Source organism: Saimiri boliviensis, chromosome 4 (assembly GCF_048565385.1).
Source record: "Saimiri boliviensis isolate mSaiBol1 chromosome 4, mSaiBol1.pri, whole genome shotgun sequence".
In the NCBI taxonomy this organism is placed as follows: domain Eukaryota; kingdom Metazoa; phylum Chordata; class Mammalia; order Primates; family Cebidae; genus Saimiri; species Saimiri boliviensis.
This window is the reverse complement of record NC_133452.1, coordinates 25,471,673-25,490,623: the sequence shown is the minus strand read 5'-3', so window position 1 is coordinate 25,490,623 and position 18,951 is coordinate 25,471,673. Positions and strand designations below refer to the sequence as shown.

At 38.0% G+C, this 18,951-nt stretch overlaps 1 protein-coding gene across 12 annotated transcripts in view; it reads left to right on the top strand.

Annotated features, from left to right (window-relative positions):
• UTRN (utrophin) overlaps window positions 1–18,951 on the top strand; it is a 589,012-nt gene that overhangs the window by 137,657 nt on the left and 432,404 nt on the right. For 11 of the 12 annotated variants that reach the window (XM_074397323.1, XM_074397322.1, XM_074397326.1 and 8 more), the window contains 6 exons: window positions 9,138–9,230; window positions 11,160–11,237; window positions 11,582–11,674; window positions 12,573–12,745; window positions 15,058–15,173; window positions 15,849–16,015. In XM_074397323.1, the coding sequence (XP_074253424.1) occupies window positions 9,138–9,230; window positions 11,160–11,237; window positions 11,582–11,674; window positions 12,573–12,745; window positions 15,058–15,173; window positions 15,849–16,015 (720 nt within the window). The remainder of the gene's footprint in view (window positions 1–9,137; window positions 9,231–11,159; window positions 11,238–11,581; window positions 11,675–12,572; window positions 12,746–15,057; window positions 15,174–15,848; window positions 16,016–18,951) is intronic. The other variant, XM_074397328.1, reaches the window with a different exon arrangement.

Genomic DNA, 18,951 nt, shown 5'->3' with positions numbered 1-18,951 from the left:
CTGTCTCTCTCTTCTTCTTCTCTCCTTCCATCCTTCCTAGCAAGCTTCTAAATGGAATCTTTTTCAGTTCGTAAGAACTTATGCTGACCACTCAGAAATCTTAAAGAGGATGGCTGTGAGATCTGCACTCACTAATTGTTTAAGTGGCTGATGCACATTTTGCTGGTTTTCCATTGTGGAGGTGTGGAAGGAACTCATTAGGCAATATTTTAATGTTCTCATTTTGCTTTCAGTCTTCTCTGTGGAAAGCAATGCTGTGTTTGTTCTTTCACCATGGAGTTGAATCACAAAAGTAAATAATATCATACAGTTTTCATTTCATTAAGCTACACATTTTATAATTAAGATGAACCTTATTTTATCGTTTTGCTTAATCTTGACTAGAGACAGCATTCTTTTAAAAACGTCTATTATTTATTTTATGCAACAATACATAAACTTCGTAAAAATTAGATAATAGAGTAAATCCAAAGAATTTTTCAAACTACTTTTAATTCCACCACCAGAGGAAAAGTATAGCATTTTGTTGTATAATGCTTTAAAAATGTATTCTCATATAAATATATTAAGATGACGTTAACTAAGATGATGTTATACGTAGTACTCACTGATGTATTATTGATTATTAAGAAATTGAAGAATTACAAGAATGTAAAAGGGTGCTACATTTGTGTCGGTGTTGAGATTGGGGTTCATAAGTTAAAGATTTTAATTTGAAAGACTGAGAATTATTGAATTAAATTATCTCTTTTTGAATTTTTAAATTAACTAACTTATTGCAAAAAACAGATGAGTTGGGGGAGAGAGAGAGAGACCAGAAAATTTACAATGTTACCAGATGCTGGAGCATCATGTTTGAACTCTTAGGGGCATCAGAATAATCTTAGTTTAATCTGAGGGAGTGTGAATATGTTATGGTATATACACTATGTATGTGTGTGTGTATATATGCTGTATGCACACACAAACACACACATAGACACACAATAAAGAGTGGGACTAGTGATTGAATTAAATAGAGTGTCTCAAAACCTAAATAGGGTGTAAATAAATAATAGAATAGTCACTGTCAGAGGGCTCCAATTTGTTGTTTTTTGTAAGATGACACTCATCAGACATGTTACTTCTGAAAGCATTTAAAATCTATTATCTTCCCACTCTTTATTATATGCAGTTACGAATTGATTGTTTATGATGGGTTTAGGTAAGTCATAGGACAGGTTCTGACTCCCTGCTATATCTGTTTCTTTGTATAATTTTGGCAGTGCCAAGCTAGATTTGTAAATCCATCTTAACGCATTAGCCATGTTATGTTAGCACTGTTTTTGTTTAAATCTTCAGTTATGTTGGTCAATGATAGACCACGTATATGACGGTGGTCCCAGAAGATGATAATGAAGCTGAAAAACTCCCATAGCTTAGTGATGCTGTAACTGTCCTAAGGGCACAGCACAATGCCATTTACTCAGGTGTATTAGTCTGTTTTCATGCTGCTAATAAAGACATACCTGAGACTGGATAACTTATAAAGGAAAGAGCTTTAGTTGATCCACAGTTCCACATGGCTGGGGAGGCCATGGTGAAAAGCAAAGGAGGAGCAACGTCACGTCTTGCATGGTGGCAGGGGAGAGAGAGCATGTGCAGGGAATTCTCCTTTCTAAAACCCTCAGATCTCAGGAAGCCTACTCACTATCATGAGAAGAGCACAGGAAAGATCTGCCTTCATGATTCAGTTATCTCCCAGTGGGTCCCTCCCATGACATGTGGGAAATGTAGGAGCTATAATTCGAGATTTGGGTGGGGACACAGCCAAACAGTATCATCAGGTATTTATGGTGATGCTGTTGTAAACAAAGCTACTGTGGTACCAGTTGTAGAAATGTCTGGCACATTGAATTATGTACCTTACATAATACTTGATAACTGGCAACTATGTTGCTGGTTTATGTATTTATTATAATTTTATCATTATTTCATTTATTTATTTATTTTGAGACAGCGTCTCACTCCGGAGCCCAGGCTGAAGTGCAGTGGTGCAATCTTGGCTCACTGCAACCTCTACCTCCCGTCTTCAGGCTGTTCTTCTGCCTTAGCTTCCTGAGTAGCTGGGATTACAGGCATATGCCAACATGTCTGGATAATTTTTGTATTTTTAGTAGAGACAGGATTTTACCGTATTGGCCAGGCTGATCTTGAACTCCTGAGCTCAAGTGATCCATCTGCCTCAGCCTCTCAAAGTGCTGGGATTGCAGGCTTAAGCCACCACACCCAGCCTAAAAATCTTTTATATCATATTTTTACTGTACCTTTTCTGTGTTTAGGTACACAGATACTTACTGTGTATTACAGTGGCCTGTAGTATTCAGTTCAGTAGCATGTTGCATAGGTTTATAGCCTAGGAGTGATAGTCTATGCCATCTAGCCTAGGAATGTTGTAGGCTATGCCATCTTGGTTTGTATAAGTATACTCTACGATGTTTGCACAGTAATGAAATCACCTAAGGACACATTTTTCTGAATGTGCCCCTGTCCTTAAGTGACTTGACTGTATTTAGAATCTGAATGTCGTGAAGTCAAGGGCTGTTTTCACCACTCTTGGTTTTCCCATACTGTACGACAGAAAGTAGGTATTGATCAGTCTCCCTACTGGAAAGTCCAAGGCCTAATTCTGCTTCTGATTTGTTGTTGTTACAGAGAATTAGAATTTTACTCTTTTAAGAACTCCAAACTATACTTCCTAAATCTTACTTTCTTATTCAAGTTTTTATAGATTTTTTTTCTATGATTACTACTGTTGCTGAAAAACATGATCTGTGATAGAAATATTAATAACTGTGCTTTGGGAGTATTGAAGAAGGGTAAGAATAATACAATATCAGATCAGAGAGAGGTGGGGCCATACCTCACAAGATCTTTTATTTGGAGTTTGGATTGGATTTGCGTATAATGGGGGCCCATTAGGATAAATCAGGAAATGACATAATGTAGTCTGTGCATTAATATTGGAATTATTCTGGCTCTTATGTAGAAGCAGAGATATCAGTTGGCTGGAGCTGGAGTTCAGGCAGTAGAAAATGGCAGTTTGGGCTAGAGTTGGCACAATGACCATGGTGAGAAGTGGTCCACGTTTGGGATGTGTTTTTGGAAGTGGCAGGACAGGGCTTTAGAGGTAGTGAATAAGTGAAAGGAAACGAATTCAGGAATTACTCCTTTGTTTTTAGCCTGAGCAAGAGTCATTATTCTTGATATATGATATATTTGCAATTAATCATATTCTGTAGTCTGTGGATGTGTCTGTGTGTGTGTGTTTATATGTGTGTGTATGTGTGCATATTTGTGTGTGGCCTTTCTCCAGAGTTGACCAGTTCCTTAAGGCACTCATCTTTGATTAATCCTGTATTTCACCTATACGTGGTCATGCTCTATGCAGAAATTGCTCCTCAGTCATCCTCTGACCTGGTGTGCCTGTAGACAAGATCCATTTGTTTAGCACACTGTTTTAGGAAATTACGGTCATCAGGAGATCATACATATAAATTCAGATGTCCACCTTCTTTTGAAAACTGAGAAATTCTGCCCACAGTGAACCTGAATTTCCATATGGCCACCCCTGGCTAGCATTGAGTGGGAGCTGGCCCTTGAGCCTGCAGAGCCAGCTGATTCTCCAGGGGTGCCTGGGGCTCATCAGCTTGGCTTCCCTCAAATATGTCACCACTGCAGTTGTTTGCAGCTGCTGCCTCCTGGCTTCCCCCATGCATTGTGTTGATCACTTGCCTTCGTACTCTAACTTTTTTCTTTTTTCTTTTTTTTTTTTTGAGACAGAGTCTCGCTGTTGCCCAGGCTGGAGTTCAATGGCACAATCTTGGCTCATTGCAGCCTCTGCCTCCCAGGTTAAAACAATTCTCCTGCCTCAGCCTCCTGAGTAGCTGGGACTAAAGGTGTACACCACCACACCCTGCTAATTTTTTGTGATTTTAGTAGAGATGGGGTTTCATCATGATAGCCAGGATGGGCTCGATCTCCTGACTTCGTGATCTTCCCGCCTTGGCCTCCTAAAGTGCTGGGATGACAGGTGTGAGCCACAGTGCCTGGCCTGTGCTCTAGCATTTAAAAATCCAGCAGCAGTAGTGCCCAGCTGCAAGTATGAATGCTGATCCCTTTTGTCAAAATGCTGATGTTAGAGGGAGATGAGGCTTGAGGACACCGAAAGCTGGCCATTCCAGGGCTGCAGTGTCTGTCATCTAGAGTCATGTCATGTTGTCACTTAATTTTAAAAAGTTTAATGTGACCGAAGGCTTATATACCCTTCAAGTTCAAGACTGTTCATTTTATATCATTTTGTATTTATTGGAAAACTATGGAAACCCTTTTGTGAATAAGGAGAATGACCTGAACTTGGCATTTCTGCAGGGCCAAGCACAAAGGAGGTATTCACCAAATATTTGTACAAATGCATTATTCAACTGTATTCTCTTTGTCAGACAAATCTCTACAAATGAATCTTTGCAGAGATTTCAAAATCAAAATAAGAGGTTAACTGTCAAGATGAATCAGTTTTTATTTTTATTCAAAGATGACTTCTGACATTTCCAAGCTGTTTCCCAGTGTGGATCCCAAGTTTACAGCTTGTGATACCAAAGCACCAGACAAGCTTTTTAAAGTGGTGAACTAGGAAAAGATAGTCTGCATTTCGAATTCATCAAAATGTAGTGTATATCTTGTTTCTCTCTTTGGGAAGCCACTAAATATATCCCACCCACCCCAGTCATTTAGTATTTTTTCCCTGTATGTCCCAGTCCAGTGATGAAATCTTTTCTTTCCTATATGTCCCAGTCCTGTGCCTGCATAATTTTAGTAGCAGTACATCACAGATGTTGAGGACATCGATTTAGAGCCAGATTTTGTGATATCAGATCCTGGTTCTGCCTCTCACTTTAAGTCACCTCCACATTAGATTTTTCACCTGTAGAATGAAGGAGATGATGCTATTTATCTTGAAATCCTATTATAAGGATACAAATAATATGTCTAAATAATACAACTAAATATTTATAAATCTCTTAAAACATATTTGATACATAGTAAGTGCTTGCCCTCATTATGTCTAAGAATATTTCATGTTCCACTGCCTATTTCCATATGGCTCATGAGCTAAGAATGTTTTTTACATTTTTAGGTGGTTGCAAAAAGTCAGAAGAGTAATATTTTGTGACATGGGGAGATAATATGAAATTCAAATTTTAGTGTCTGTGAATAAAGGTTTATTGAAAGATAGACAATCCAGTTGGTTTGTTTATATATTGTCCATGCCTGCTTTCACTTTACAACAGAAGGTAGTTAATTGTTTTGAATAAGATATGTTCCTGCAGGTATCATATGACATATAAATGAAACCTGAGATTTGTGAGCTCTTTCTCTATGAATTGACACTACCATGTTCTGATGTTCAGGGCCCGCTTTTGCCTTCCTGCCCAAGATGAGGAAGTGTCTGAGTTCTTTCAGATATTGTTGATAATAATTATTACACTTTTCTGACAATGGAAAACACTAAAGTTATGCTTGTGATACAAATAGTGACATCAACCATTTAATGAACATGTGTCATCTTAGTTTTTATCAGGTAAACAAATAGATGCAGAAAGACCAAGTAACTTGCCCAAAATTCTGTGGCCAATAAGAGGCCTCTTGTTTACAGGTGAGGTCATTGATGGACATCCATAATTATTTTTAATATGAATAAATATTTATATTTTCTTTATTTTATGTTACACTTTTTTTTTTTTTTTTTTTTTTTTAGACAGAATCTTGTAGTGTTGCCCAGGCTGGAGTGCAGTAGTATGATCTTGGCTCACTGCAGCCTCTGTCTCCTGGATTCAAGTGATTCTGCTGCCTCAGCTTCCCAAGTAAATGGGATTACAGCTGCCCACCACCACACCTGGCCAAGTTTTGTATTTTTAGTAGAGATGGGGTTTTGCCACGTTGGCAAGGCTGGTCTCGACTTCCTGACCTCAAGTGATCTGCCTGCCTTGGCCTCCCAAAGTGCTGGGTGTACAGGTGTGAGCCACCGTGCCCAGTGAGCTTCTTTATATTATTTTATTTTTTGGAAAGTGGATAATGGATTTGAGAAGGGTTACAGGCTGTCTAGGTGTTTTATTAGCTGCCCTTGCCATTATCAGTATTTTCTAAGATCCTTTCTATGCCTAGATAACCACGTTTCTCCCATGCATTTTACCTATATGATGTATTTTTGCTATGCCTAAGACTTGAAAGTGAATCTAGTTATTTGTTGGCTATTTTGCTGAACTGTACTTCTGGTTGGGTGGAAGTGGAGGGTGAGAGGTAGGCAAGTGATGAAGGCCACTTCTGCCCATTGCTTTTGCTGACCGTGGGTGGCAAGCCCTCAGTGCGGGGGGAATTTCTCCTTGCTCGACTTTCTGAAGTTCTGCCTCTGGAAAGTGACTCCTGCATCTTGCACATCTCTGTGTTACTTGGATTGATGGAGATAATTTCTTTGTTCCTGAATCCATGGCTGCCTTTGAAAAAGGCAGTTGGGAATAGAAAAGCAGCTTTGCTTCAGATATGAATAAGTAACAGTGTATTTTTTGGTGAAAACTTTACTGCACTTTCCCTTATCTAGACTATATGAACAATGCTAAAAATTATCAGTTGACTATACCTAATAGTTATTTGAAAACAGATAAAGGGAGGGAGGGGAACAAGGGTTGAAAAACTACTTATTGGCTACTATGTTCACTGCTTGGGCAATGGGATCATTCGAGACTCAAACCTCAGCATCATACAACATAGCATGTAACAAACCTGCTCGTGAACTCCGTGAATCTAAATTTTTTAAAAGGTAAGTACATTATGCCTTGTGAAAAACTAATTAAAGTCTATTTCAAGGGTCAACTCCTGTCTGAAGCCTTTGCTCACACCCTGGCTTGCGGTGGTCTTGGGGTCTCTCTGTCTCTCCTCTGTGCTCCTATAGCGCTGGTACACTTCTGTATTATAGCCCTTACATAGTATGCTGTAATTACTGTGTTCTAAAAAAGACTATCTCCTCCACCAAACGGTAAGATGTTGAGTATGCAAAACATATGGAATCTTTATTCATCTTTGTAATTCAGGACCCTGCAGCAGAAACATGCACACACACACACACACACACACACACACACACACACACATACACACTCAATAAAAACAGATAAGGAATCGAGAGGAAGGAAGGAATAATGCCAAATTTGAGGGAACTCCAGAATGGCTCCTTCTTCCTCTTCCTCCATTTCAAACTCAGAGTAAAGTTTTGCTTCATACGAATGAAATTGTGTGTGTGTGTGTGTGTGTGGTGTATATGTATGTGTGTACACACAAAAAAATAAATATGTGTATATGTATGTGTGTGTGTACACACATATACACATATTTATTTTATCTATTTGTTTTTTTGAGGTGGAGTCTTGCTCTATCACCTAGGCTGGAGTATAGTGGCGGAATCTCAGATCACTGCAACTTCTGCCTCCCGAGTTCAAGCAATTCTCCTGCTTCGGCCTCCCAAGCAGCTGGGATTACAGGCGTGTGCCACCACGCCTGGCTAATTTTTTTATTTTTAGTGGAGACAGAGTTTCATTGTGTTACTTAGGATGGTCTCGATCTCCTGACCTTGTGATCCTCCTGCCTCGGCCTCCCAAAGTGCTAGGATGACAAGTGTGAGCCGCTGTGCCTGGCTGATATGTATATATTTTTAAAAATGAGAAATGAAGAAAATAAAACAAATATTGGTTATAAAATATCTATTATTGACAGAAAGTGAGACTATTAACGTCTGTGGAGACGTTATTTTACAAGGAAGTCATTTGATACAAGATAATACAACATTAATTAAATATTACATTAATTAAATATTACATTGTGCTGTATAGTTCTCAGGGCATTTTCTTATAATATTCTTTACAGTGACTTTTGATTTAAAAGCTTAGGCAGCTGAGCCAGGTTCACCAGGTAGTTAATGGTTAAACTGGGCTCCAAAGCTGAGGCTTCCTGATTTTCTCTGCAGTGATCGCCCCATAGCACAACATCCCATCGTGTCACGGACAGGAAAGGATCTGCCAAACTTCCAGTGAATGGAGTGGGATTTTCTGGCATCAGACACTAGAGCAGGATTATTTCTGGGAGTTAATGCTATTTATCAGGGACAAGCGTTCAGGAATTCTATAAGCTTTATCAGTCAAAATCTTGAACTGGTACTAGACTTAAACACAGAAAGTATTTAATGATTAAGCCAAAAGTGCCTTAAGTGTTAAGAATTAATAACCAGAAATACAGACTGAACACCTCATCCCTGAAATTGATGACCAAATCACCTGCTCCCTTAGTGGAAATGCTGGAAGACATTGTCATACCGTGATGTGAGATGCAGTGATGAAGTCACAATCCTCATGCTTTTAGCTGGCCTCTGCTCCTGGATGTTGTAGGCTCATTTGCATTTTTAATGCATCGCTTTTATCATTGCTTTTCAGGAACATGTACCATACTCAAGGCCTATTAATTTTTTGTTGCTGTTCATTGTTCTTTCTTCCACTTTACTGCATATTTGTGTGAAATTCTGTCTAGACTTTATAGTTCTGTTTTTTTTTTTTTGAGACGGAATCTTGCCCTGTTGCCCAGGCTGGAGTACAGTGGTGTGATCTCGGTTCACTGCAACCTCCACTTCCCAGGTTCAAGCAATTCTCCTGCCTCTACCTCCCAAGTAGCTGGGATTACAGGGGCGCACCACCATGCCTGACTAATTTTTGTATTTTTGCTAGAGCCAAGGTTTCACCATGTTGGCCAGGCTGGTCTCGAACTTTTGAGCTTGTCTTGGCCTTCCAAGTGCTGGAATTACAGACATGAGCCACCATCTCCAAAGGCCTAGGAAAAATGCAGTTTATTTCAGCTTAAAACATTCTTTATGTGATTTCAAAATGTTCTGTATTTGTACTTCTTCTTTCTATAAAAGACAAATTTGGATAGTCTGCAGATTATCCAGAACATTTTAATGGAACAAAAAATGAAGCCATTCATTTATTTGCCAGGTATATATAAAGTGTCTGTTGTTGGCGTACCCCGTATTTTATTTGTTTGTTTTTTTCTTACAGAGTGGGAAACCACCCATCAATGATATGTTCACAGACCTCAAAGATGGAAGAAAGCTACTGGATCTTCTAGAAGGCCTCACAGGAACATCGTTGGTGAGCAAGTCATCTTTGTAAACTATGGAGTCTCCTGTCATTACTGATACTTGATGAACCACTGTGGGTACCCATTAAAGTGAAAGTGTCCGTTTTACTTTACATTCAAATGTAAAGGCTGAAATTGGAAACATTTTTAACAAAATGTTTTAGTGAATTAGAGCAACATTTTGGCTCTTCTGAGGGCTCTGTTTTTATTGAAGATAAAATTACCTTAAATGTTTATTGCTCTGAGATAGCCCAGGGTGAGAGAATTATAAAAAAGAATGGATTTATAGGATATATATAGGCACAATGTTTTGAACACCAGAGTCTAGAGACAAACACATTTAAATGTTAAATATTTTGAAAAGTAGTTATTAAGACCGGGTACAGTGGCTCACGCCTATAATCCCAGCACTTAGGGAGGCTGAGGCGGGTGGATTGCCTGGGCTTAGGAGTTCGAGACCAGCCTGGGCAACACGGTGAAACCCCTTCTCTACTAAAATACAAAAAATTAGCCAGGCGTGGTGTTGTGTGCCTGTAGTCCTAGCTACTCAGGAGGCTGAGCCAGGAGAATTGCTGAACCCAGGAGGCAGAAGTTGCAGTGAGCTGAGATTGTGCCACTGCACTCTAGTCTGGGCAACAGAGTGAGACTCTCTCTCCAAAAAAAAAAAAAAAAAAAAAAAAAAGGAAAAAAAAGTTGTTAAAAGCTTGACATCTATTTTTTATTCAGATTTTCACGATTAAATTTTTTTTATTTTTTAAATACAACTCTCTCATTTTCATGTAAGGTACTCCATACTCATGCAGAAAAAACTGCCAGTGAAGAGGATGCGTGCATGGGTCCAAATGTTAACGCTAGAGGTCGAATTACCATCAATATAGAGAGATGCACTCCTGAAGATGACTTTCTTTCTTGCTAAAGTCTGGGGTGTCATTCTCTCCCTTTTGCCCTCCAGGTGGTGGGTAGACAACTGTTGGACAGGCTGATCCCTCATTCAGATAGGATTCCCTAGTCAGTGAAGTAGAAAGAAGCTGCGAAGGTTATCTTTCCCCAGATGGGGATTCCGTGCCTACCCAGGGCTCTTGTAATGCTACCTGGAGCCTGAGAGAGGGCCTCTGAATCCTCCTTGCTCTATTCACGTCTGCGTGGAATGAAGAGGGCACAACTCTAAAATCTTTCTGCAGCCAGACCCATTGAGAGAAAGGAAGCTTTGTTCATAGAGCACTGGTTTCCAAACTTGTCTGCACATTTGAACTATGGGCAATCTTTTAAAAATCTCAAGTCCAGGGCTAGGTGCGGTGGCTCATACCTGTAATCTCAGCACTTTGGGAGGCCAAGGTGGGCAGATCACCTGATGTCGGGAGTTTGAGACCAGCCTGACCAGCATGGAGAAACCCTGTCTCTACTAAAAAAAATACAAAATTAGCTGGGTGTGGTGGTGCATGCCTGTAATCCCAGCTGCTCGGGAGGTTAAGGCAGGAGAATCACTTGAACCTGGGAGGCGGAGTTTGCGGTGAACCACGATTGCACCATTGCACCCCAGTCTGGGCAACAAGAGCAATACTCTGTCTCAGAAATAAATCAATCGATAAAAATAAAAATAAATAAATAAAAATCCCAAGTCCAAACCACACCCTAGACCAATTAAGCCGCAGTCTTCTGGGGTAGGGTTGGACACAGGCATCGGTGTTTTGTGAAGCTGCCTAGGAGATTTTAATGTGTATGCAAGTTAGGGAACTGGTATCTTAAGATGTTGTTAGTTCAGGGATTTGCGTACTGTAAACGCCAGCCTCCAGGGCGGTGACCTGAGACATCAGCCAGAGCTCCTGGCTCTGAGGGGCCCTGCATGCGGAGCTGCTGTTCTACCTACCTCCCAATGTTAGTGTTTGCCAGGCATATGGAGGGACAATCAGTTTTACCTGCTTTTGTGTTTTGTTTTCCAGCCAAAGGAGCGTGGTTCCACAAGGGTACATGCCTTAAATAACGTCAACAGAGTGCTGCAGGTTTTATATCAGAACAATGTAAGCTTGTAATGTGATTTTTGGGGGTCTGTGCTGCCATCAGCATTATTTATTGTGAAACTTGTCAGCTGCTTGATGCATTGGCATCCACTGATTCTTGCAGACATTTTTTCTTATGAGAGATATTGAACCTTTTCTGTGAGCGAAGGAACAGTCACGTGCTTTTTCCGATGGCTATATCGATCTGTGATATAAATAATACATTTTTGAGATTTAGGTTTACCTGATTCTCTACAGTGAAATTTGTCTTATCTCTCACTTCTACTGCTGTCCAAATGTGCTTAAAAATCCCTGGAGTTATGTGAAGAAATTGTCTTAAAAGTATTTTTTTTTTGTCTTAATAGGTGGAATTAGTGAATATAGGAGGAACTGACATTGTGGATGGAAATCACAAACTAACTTTGGGATTACTTTGGAGCATCATTTTGCACTGGCAGGTGGGGAAGTTTCCAGCCACTTTTTAATAGAAATGGAAAATGTATTGTTAGTCTTGGTTTCTTAGGGTTGCCGTAACCAAGTACCACAAGCTGCTTGGCTTGAACACCAGAAATCTGTTGTCTTCCATTTCTGGAGGCCGGAAGTCCAAGATCAAGGCATCGGCAGGGTTGGTTTCTTCCGACGGCTTTGAGGGAGACCCTGCTGCAGTCCTTGCTGCCAAATTCTGGTGGTTTGTCTGCAATCTTTGCAGTTCCTTGGCTTGTGATACATACATAGCTCCAGTATTCACATGGTGTTCTCCCTGTCTGCCTGTATCAACTTTTTTCTTTTTGTAAGGACACCAGTCACCTCATTCTAACTAATGACATCTGCAGTGACCTTATTTCCAAATAGAGCCCCTCTCTGAAGTACTAAGGGTTAAAACTTCAGCATATTAATTTTAGGGAACATAATTCAACTCGTAACAATTTGAATGGAAGAGGTGACAAAAATGCCCTTTTTTCCTGGCATAGGAAAAAAAGTACCTACCATTCTCATTTTTTGTAGAAAATAATTTTTTTAATTGAAAAGGTGTTTGTAAACACATAGTGTTAAAATACGACTTTCTATGACTATCAAAGTTATGTTCATTATAACCAAACATAGTACAAGTATAGTTTAAGATATAGAAAATATGGTAATATATAAAAGTGAGGTAAAAATCACTTCAAATTCTAGTCCCCCAAAATAATCACTGTTAAAATTTATTGTTCCAGTGTCTACAGAAAAATCTGAAGTAAAATGAATGCCATCTACCAAATCCATTAACGGTTAATTAGTGCAATATGGCTTTTTGAAGGATTTCATTGAAGTAAATACCTGTATTAGTTATAGACAGGCCTCGTTTCTCTTACACAGGTGAAAGATGTCATGAAGGATGTCATGTCGGACCTGCAGCAGACGAACAGCGAGAAGATCCTGCTGAGCTGGGTGCGTCAGACCACCAGGCCCTATAACCAAGTCAATGTCCTCAACTTCACCACCAGCTGGACAGATGGACTCGCCTTTAATGCTGTCCTCCACCGACATAAGTGAGACCTTACTCTACCTGGAAGTGGGCTTTACAAATTCGTGTCTCTTCTCTGTCCCTTCGCTGCTACCACTACTCCCTGAAGCCCCTTTTTCAGTCTCACAGCTCTCCTTTCTGCACATGCTGTACCATAACCTTAAGAAAAGAAATATCATTGAAGAAAACTGCCCATCATGTCTTTATTTCCTTAGGACTTAAATGCCACCATGCAAGGTCCATAGTTTTTCCTGCATATTTATGAGTTTAAAAACTATGAAATAACTCACATAGTTCAACCCCACTCATTCAGCACTGACTGATAATGTATACAAAAAATCCTGTTAGCTTTTCGTCTCATACCAAAAGTAAAACTCTATAAATTCAGTGCGCTCCCAATTAAAAACAGCCAAATTATCTTTAATGAAACTTGTGAACAGATTCTAATTATACAAAAGACAAGGCCCAAGAATAGCCAGTAAGTAGACTTCTGAAGAAGAACCAGGCTGAGATACTTTCCAAAAAGAAATCAAAACTAACTATGAAGCTATATTAATTAAGACTATGCAGTACTATCAGTATACACACCAATATAAGCCAGACCATATGAAATCGCCAATACGTGAGTGTTTTTGCTATATAAGAATGGTATTTTCAGATGGTTCAACCTAATAAAATTAAGAACTCGGAAATTGCTCCATTACATAGGAAAATCTGATTTACACTTGAGTTGATATTGCAGATTAATAGATGGTATGGACAATTGATTACCCGTACAGAAATAAATGTGTTGGGTCTTCACCACACTAAAATAAATTCATTCATTCATTTATTCATTCATTCATTCTACATGGATTAGGGTTTTAAATGCCAAAGGCTAAATTTGTTATGTTTTATTGTTGTTGTAAATGATTGCTTTTCTCAAGTTTCATTTTCTCTCTGTTTTTTGCTGGTATATAAAAGTGCAATAGACTTTTCTAAATCTTACATCAGAAAACTTAATCATTTCTTACAAATTTTAGTAAGTTTGTCTCTGGACATTGTAGGTTTTTTGGGGGAAGAGGGGTTAGAGTGTCGTAGAATTATGATCCTTTTATTTCTTCTATTTTATTTTTTGTTTTCTATTGTGCCTTGTTCTTCAATGCAATGTTGATTTGAATTGATGATAGTGGGTAGAATATTTTGCTGTTGATAGCAAAAGGAGTGCTTTTAGTATTTTACCATAAGAATGATTTTTTATGTAGCTTTTTTGGTACACAATTTATGTGGTTAAAGAATCCCTCCCTCTTAGTATTCACCCACGCCTCCTTTATTAGTTTAAGGAGGTTGCCCAAGTTTCTAGTTGGTTAAAGGATTTTATCAAGAAACTGTAGAATTTTAGCCAGTATGCTTGTCCATTTATTAATTAATTGATTCAACAAATATGCGTGGGGTGCCTTTTAGGTGCTAGACACAGGGTATACAGCAGAGAACGAAACAGGCAAAAATCTTAGTTCTACTGGAGCTTATGCTGCAACAGAGGGAGACAAACAATAATAAAGTTGTATGGTACATAGAAGTAGTACGCACACTGAAGAAAAATACATCAGACAAGAGTGGAGGAGGCTTAGGAGAGGCCACTGGCTGCAGCAACCTGAGTGGGGGCAGTAATGGGAGATGAATTCAGGCAGGGAAGTAGGTGAAGAGCATCTTAGAAGGTGGGTGGGTCTAACATGCAAGAACAGACACAACATAAAGAAAATGATCAACTTTTGGATGAGTCGAAGCAACAATAATGTCCAATTTGTGGGATTAAATGAATATCAAGATAGAAATGAAATACAGTACTAGACAATAGTAGCATGGAAGGGGAGACTGGAGGGAAAGTCTGCCAAGGCTTTTGTTTTAAGAATAGCCTGAGAACAGATTAGAGCTGGATTTTCTGTTCTGCTAATCTTGATCTTTTAATTGAAGAATTTAGTTTATTAACATTGATTGTGATAATTTATATATTTAGGTTCATTTTTACCACATGGTGTGAGCTGCTCATTTCTCTTTCCCCGCTTTTGTCTTCTACTCTTTGTGAACTGTTGTATACTACTTCTAGTCTTAATGGTCACCACAGAAATTAGCAGTCACATTTAGCCAATACAAGATCCTTGAAATGTATTATCTGTGATTTTTATATTTGTGAATTAATTTTAAGTATATATTTGACGAGGCTTTGGGATATAAAAATAAAGTCAAAAAACTTCACAAATAAAAATAATCTAAAACTAAAATAGATTAGATTGCAACACTGCCTATTTTGTTTCCACATATTCCATCTTTATTGCATTTTATTTGCATGGTTTTCAGACCTGATCTCTTCAGCTGGGACAAAGTTGTCAAAATGTCACCAATTGAGAGACTTGAACATGCTTTCAGCAAGGCTCAGACTTATTTGGGAATTGAAAAGCTGTTAGATCCTGAAGGTATTGTTCAGTGTTTAATTTCAAATGTGATTTTGCTTTACAGTTTTGCATTCTTGAAAAGCAGTGTTCTTTTTCCTTTTTAAAATGAATTATTAGCCTTGAAGAACCTTTTCCTTTTTGGATTATAGGTGAAAGTCATTTTATTACTGACAGTACTTTTGTACTTAGCAATTTGTAAGATCCTTTAGGTAGAAATTTAACTACAACACTGGATAATAGTTAAAGTAAGACTTGAACTTTTAAGAAAACCTAATTATTAGATAAATTTAGTATTTGATTAGGTCCATTAAAATGCGTTTTTATGTGAGCTTTTTGCCTGTGATGTAAAGACTAGTTGTAAATGTTGCAGGACTGAATTTTAGACTTATTTTCATCATATGAATAAAGTCTATATCTTTATCTTAAATGGTAACATATGGTAGCTTATCTTTGACCATTTTGGGGAGGCTTTTAGGGAAGACAAGAAATGAGAAACTGAACGAAAATAAGTAATCCCTTTCCCTTTGTCTTATATATTATGAAGTGGCAATTTACTGAGCTGTGGTATTGCAAAGATTAGATATATTAGGTATTGTTTATTGGTACTAAGGAGAGTTATTTTTTTATCTAATATTGAGCAGCTCACATGTTTTGGACACCTAATTTAAGCTGGTTCTTATATTCTTCCACTTTTAGATGTTGCCGTTCAGCTTCCTGACAAGAAATCCATAATTATGTATTTAACATCTTTGTTTGAGGTGCTACCTCAGCAAGTCTCCCTAGATGCCATCCGTGAGGTTGAGACACTCCCCAGGAAATATAAGAAAGAATGTGAAGAAGAAGCAATTAATGTACAGGCACAGGTAACATTTTATTAAGGTGTTTGGCTCACCATGTTTGTTTTCTTGTAGGTACTAGATAAAAACACATTGAGAGGGGTTTTTCCTTGACTGAGAACATGTTGGTTTCTCAGCTTACATTTGTATAAGAAGTTCAGTTTAGCAGTTACCGTTCTGTCACATGCATGTAACGGAAAACCATGACTCAATGGAGTTATTAAGAAGGAAAATACCTTATTTCACACAGCGAAACTGGACTGTTGGTCACACTGCTGTATGACATGCTGAAAATCTATGTTTTTGCATCATCTAGTTGCCGGCTTTTATTTCTGTCACGTGCTAAAGATGCTTTTTTTTTCTCATATCAGCCTAGTTTTTTTTTTCTCATATCAGCCTAGCTTTTTTTTCCCCAAGTACTAATTGTCTTTCTTTTTTTGCCATTGAAAAAAGATTTTTTTTTTTATTATATTCTCACAAGGGCTATCAAAACATAAGTCTTCTTTCCCCTTTCCTTTAGGAGGAGTAATGTATGGTAAACTACTTGGTGAGCTTTTCATGAAGGGATTACAATGATTTCATTCGTCAGGATATATATGAATTTTTAAAGAGATGAATAAAATCATAATTTCTTTTCTTCCTTAGTTATCATGTTTGAATCAATTCATATTTAATCTCACTCTGTTAAAACAGTCTAACCAGTCCTCATAATTCATAAGATCAGAGAATATTAAGAGTTAGATGAAAACTTAGAAGTCACTTGGTTCAACATTCTAATGGCCATCCAACCAAGACATACACATAGATTTCAAAATTATAAGAAATACATTTCAGAGAGAAGGAAAGCTTGGGCTCTGGATCTTAAATTCATTTTGTTGCTACTTGTTTTGGGTTGTTACTTAAACTCTCAATCACAGTTTTGTCTGCAAAATGTGGCTAAAACCACCCACTTCATAAAGATAATGAATTCAAAGTATCTAAAATGACATTAATAAGCACTCAACAAGCAACAGCTCTCATTATTAACATTTTTCCTCTTGAGTTGTTTTGGCATTCTCATTTAACAGATTTCTTAAAAAATATTATTTAATTCCCATATTATGATACTAGTCTTGGATCGACATAGCATCTTTTTTTTTTCCTTCTTCTGAGAGTCAGAGAATTTACTTATTATTTTGAATTTTCTTTGGGTAATATGTATGAATCCTTTTATTTCCCTCATTTCAAAAATGGTGTGGTTTATAGAAAAAGAAAAAAATGTATTGAGGAGAAAGGAGTGAGAAATGAGGCCTGATTGTGAACCCAGGGCTGTCTTTTGTAGTGAATATCAAGTAATGCTGAGGAAAATACCTAATTTCATACAATTTTAGAAAATGCTAGGAAGCATTTGCCTCTAAAAGTGTGGTTATTCTGCATTAATGATGCACCTTTTTAGTTGCCTCAAATGATCCTCTGGGTTTGTTTCTGGGTTTTAGATTCATTTCCTTATTGCATTTTGTTAGAAAGTGGAAATATTTTAGTTCTTATAGTTAAGGACCTTCTCTCTTAAAAAGGAAAGGAGATTTCATTTACTTTTCATGATGTGCAGATAAAATAATCACTTCTGTTTGGGCTCAGGGTGGCATGATGAGAACTTCAGAAAACATTTGCTGTTTGATTAAAAGCAAGTGTATTAACACTAACCTCTTCATTTGCAGGCTTTCATTAGTGCCTTAGAGGCTGAATTACATTAATTGAAAAATAAAATGTGATCAAGTTTTAATCATCTTCTCTTTGACATAGCTTGCCATCCACTACTCTCCTAATAGCAAGATTTCTGCTCTGTTCTTTCTACAAAGATATGCTGCTGGTCAGTGACTAATTCCTGCATTTCTCTTAAAATGACTGTCAGTTGAAAGTTTTCTCATGTGTTTCAATTAATACCTTCTGAAGATTTGTGTTTAGATAATGCCTTCCTTCTGAACCTCATGGATGCTGGTGCCTAGCTCAATGACCTTTGGCTGGTCACTAACTTTTCTGCTTCTTAGCTATCCTCATTATAGTAAAGAGGTTTGGAGCTAAATGATCTCCAGGGGTTATTTTAGCTCTACAGTTTTAGGATTTTTGGTCCATAATTTAACTCATTTTTCTTTCTCTGTCTTTGGTACCATCTGTCTTTTAATTATCCACTGTTTCGACTCTGTGCTCATTGGTTCATTTCTTAACTCATATATTCACTTTCCTGGATTCTTTAAGCCTTTCTCCAAAATGTCTTTTGAGTATGTTTTTATTCTGTTCCAGCCTTCATACTAATTAAAGACCTCATTTTCTTCTGTAATTTACAAGACCTGATCTACCTCTGTTACTTTGCCCTGAAGTTAAGAGTGGACTTTTTCCTCTTTTTCTCCAACATTCTTTCTTCTGTAGTTTACAAGACCTGGTCTACTTCTGTTACTTTGCCCTGCAGTTAGAGTGGACTTTTTCTTCTTTTACCCCAAGATTCTTGTTCATGCAGGTTCCTCTCTGTTAAGTGCTTCTCCACCCACCGTTATATGGCAGGCTGCACATTTTTCCTCAGTTTAAGTAGAGCCTTTTCAGAGAAGTGTTTTCTGATTAATCTATTGAAATACAAGTCTCTATCTCTCTTTCTGTCTCTCTCAGTTTCTTGCTATCCCAGTATTTTTGCAAACTATGTTAAGAATTTTAAATTATATCTTAAGAGCATTGGGAAAGCCAGTGAAAGATTTTCAGCAGGGATATCTTAGATGGGATTACATTTTCAGAAGATCGTTCTGGCTGCTGCATGAGAAATGGACTGTGAATTGTGGAGGTGAGAGGGCTGGGTGGGGGAAAACAGGAAAGCAAAGGCATTTGTTAGCACGTGTTTCAGTCCGGAACATGGATGTAGGTGGTCGTGGAAATGGAGAGGTCTGGGTGGCTTTGAGGTAAGTGTTAAAGGAAGGTCAGAATTGTGTGCCTAATAA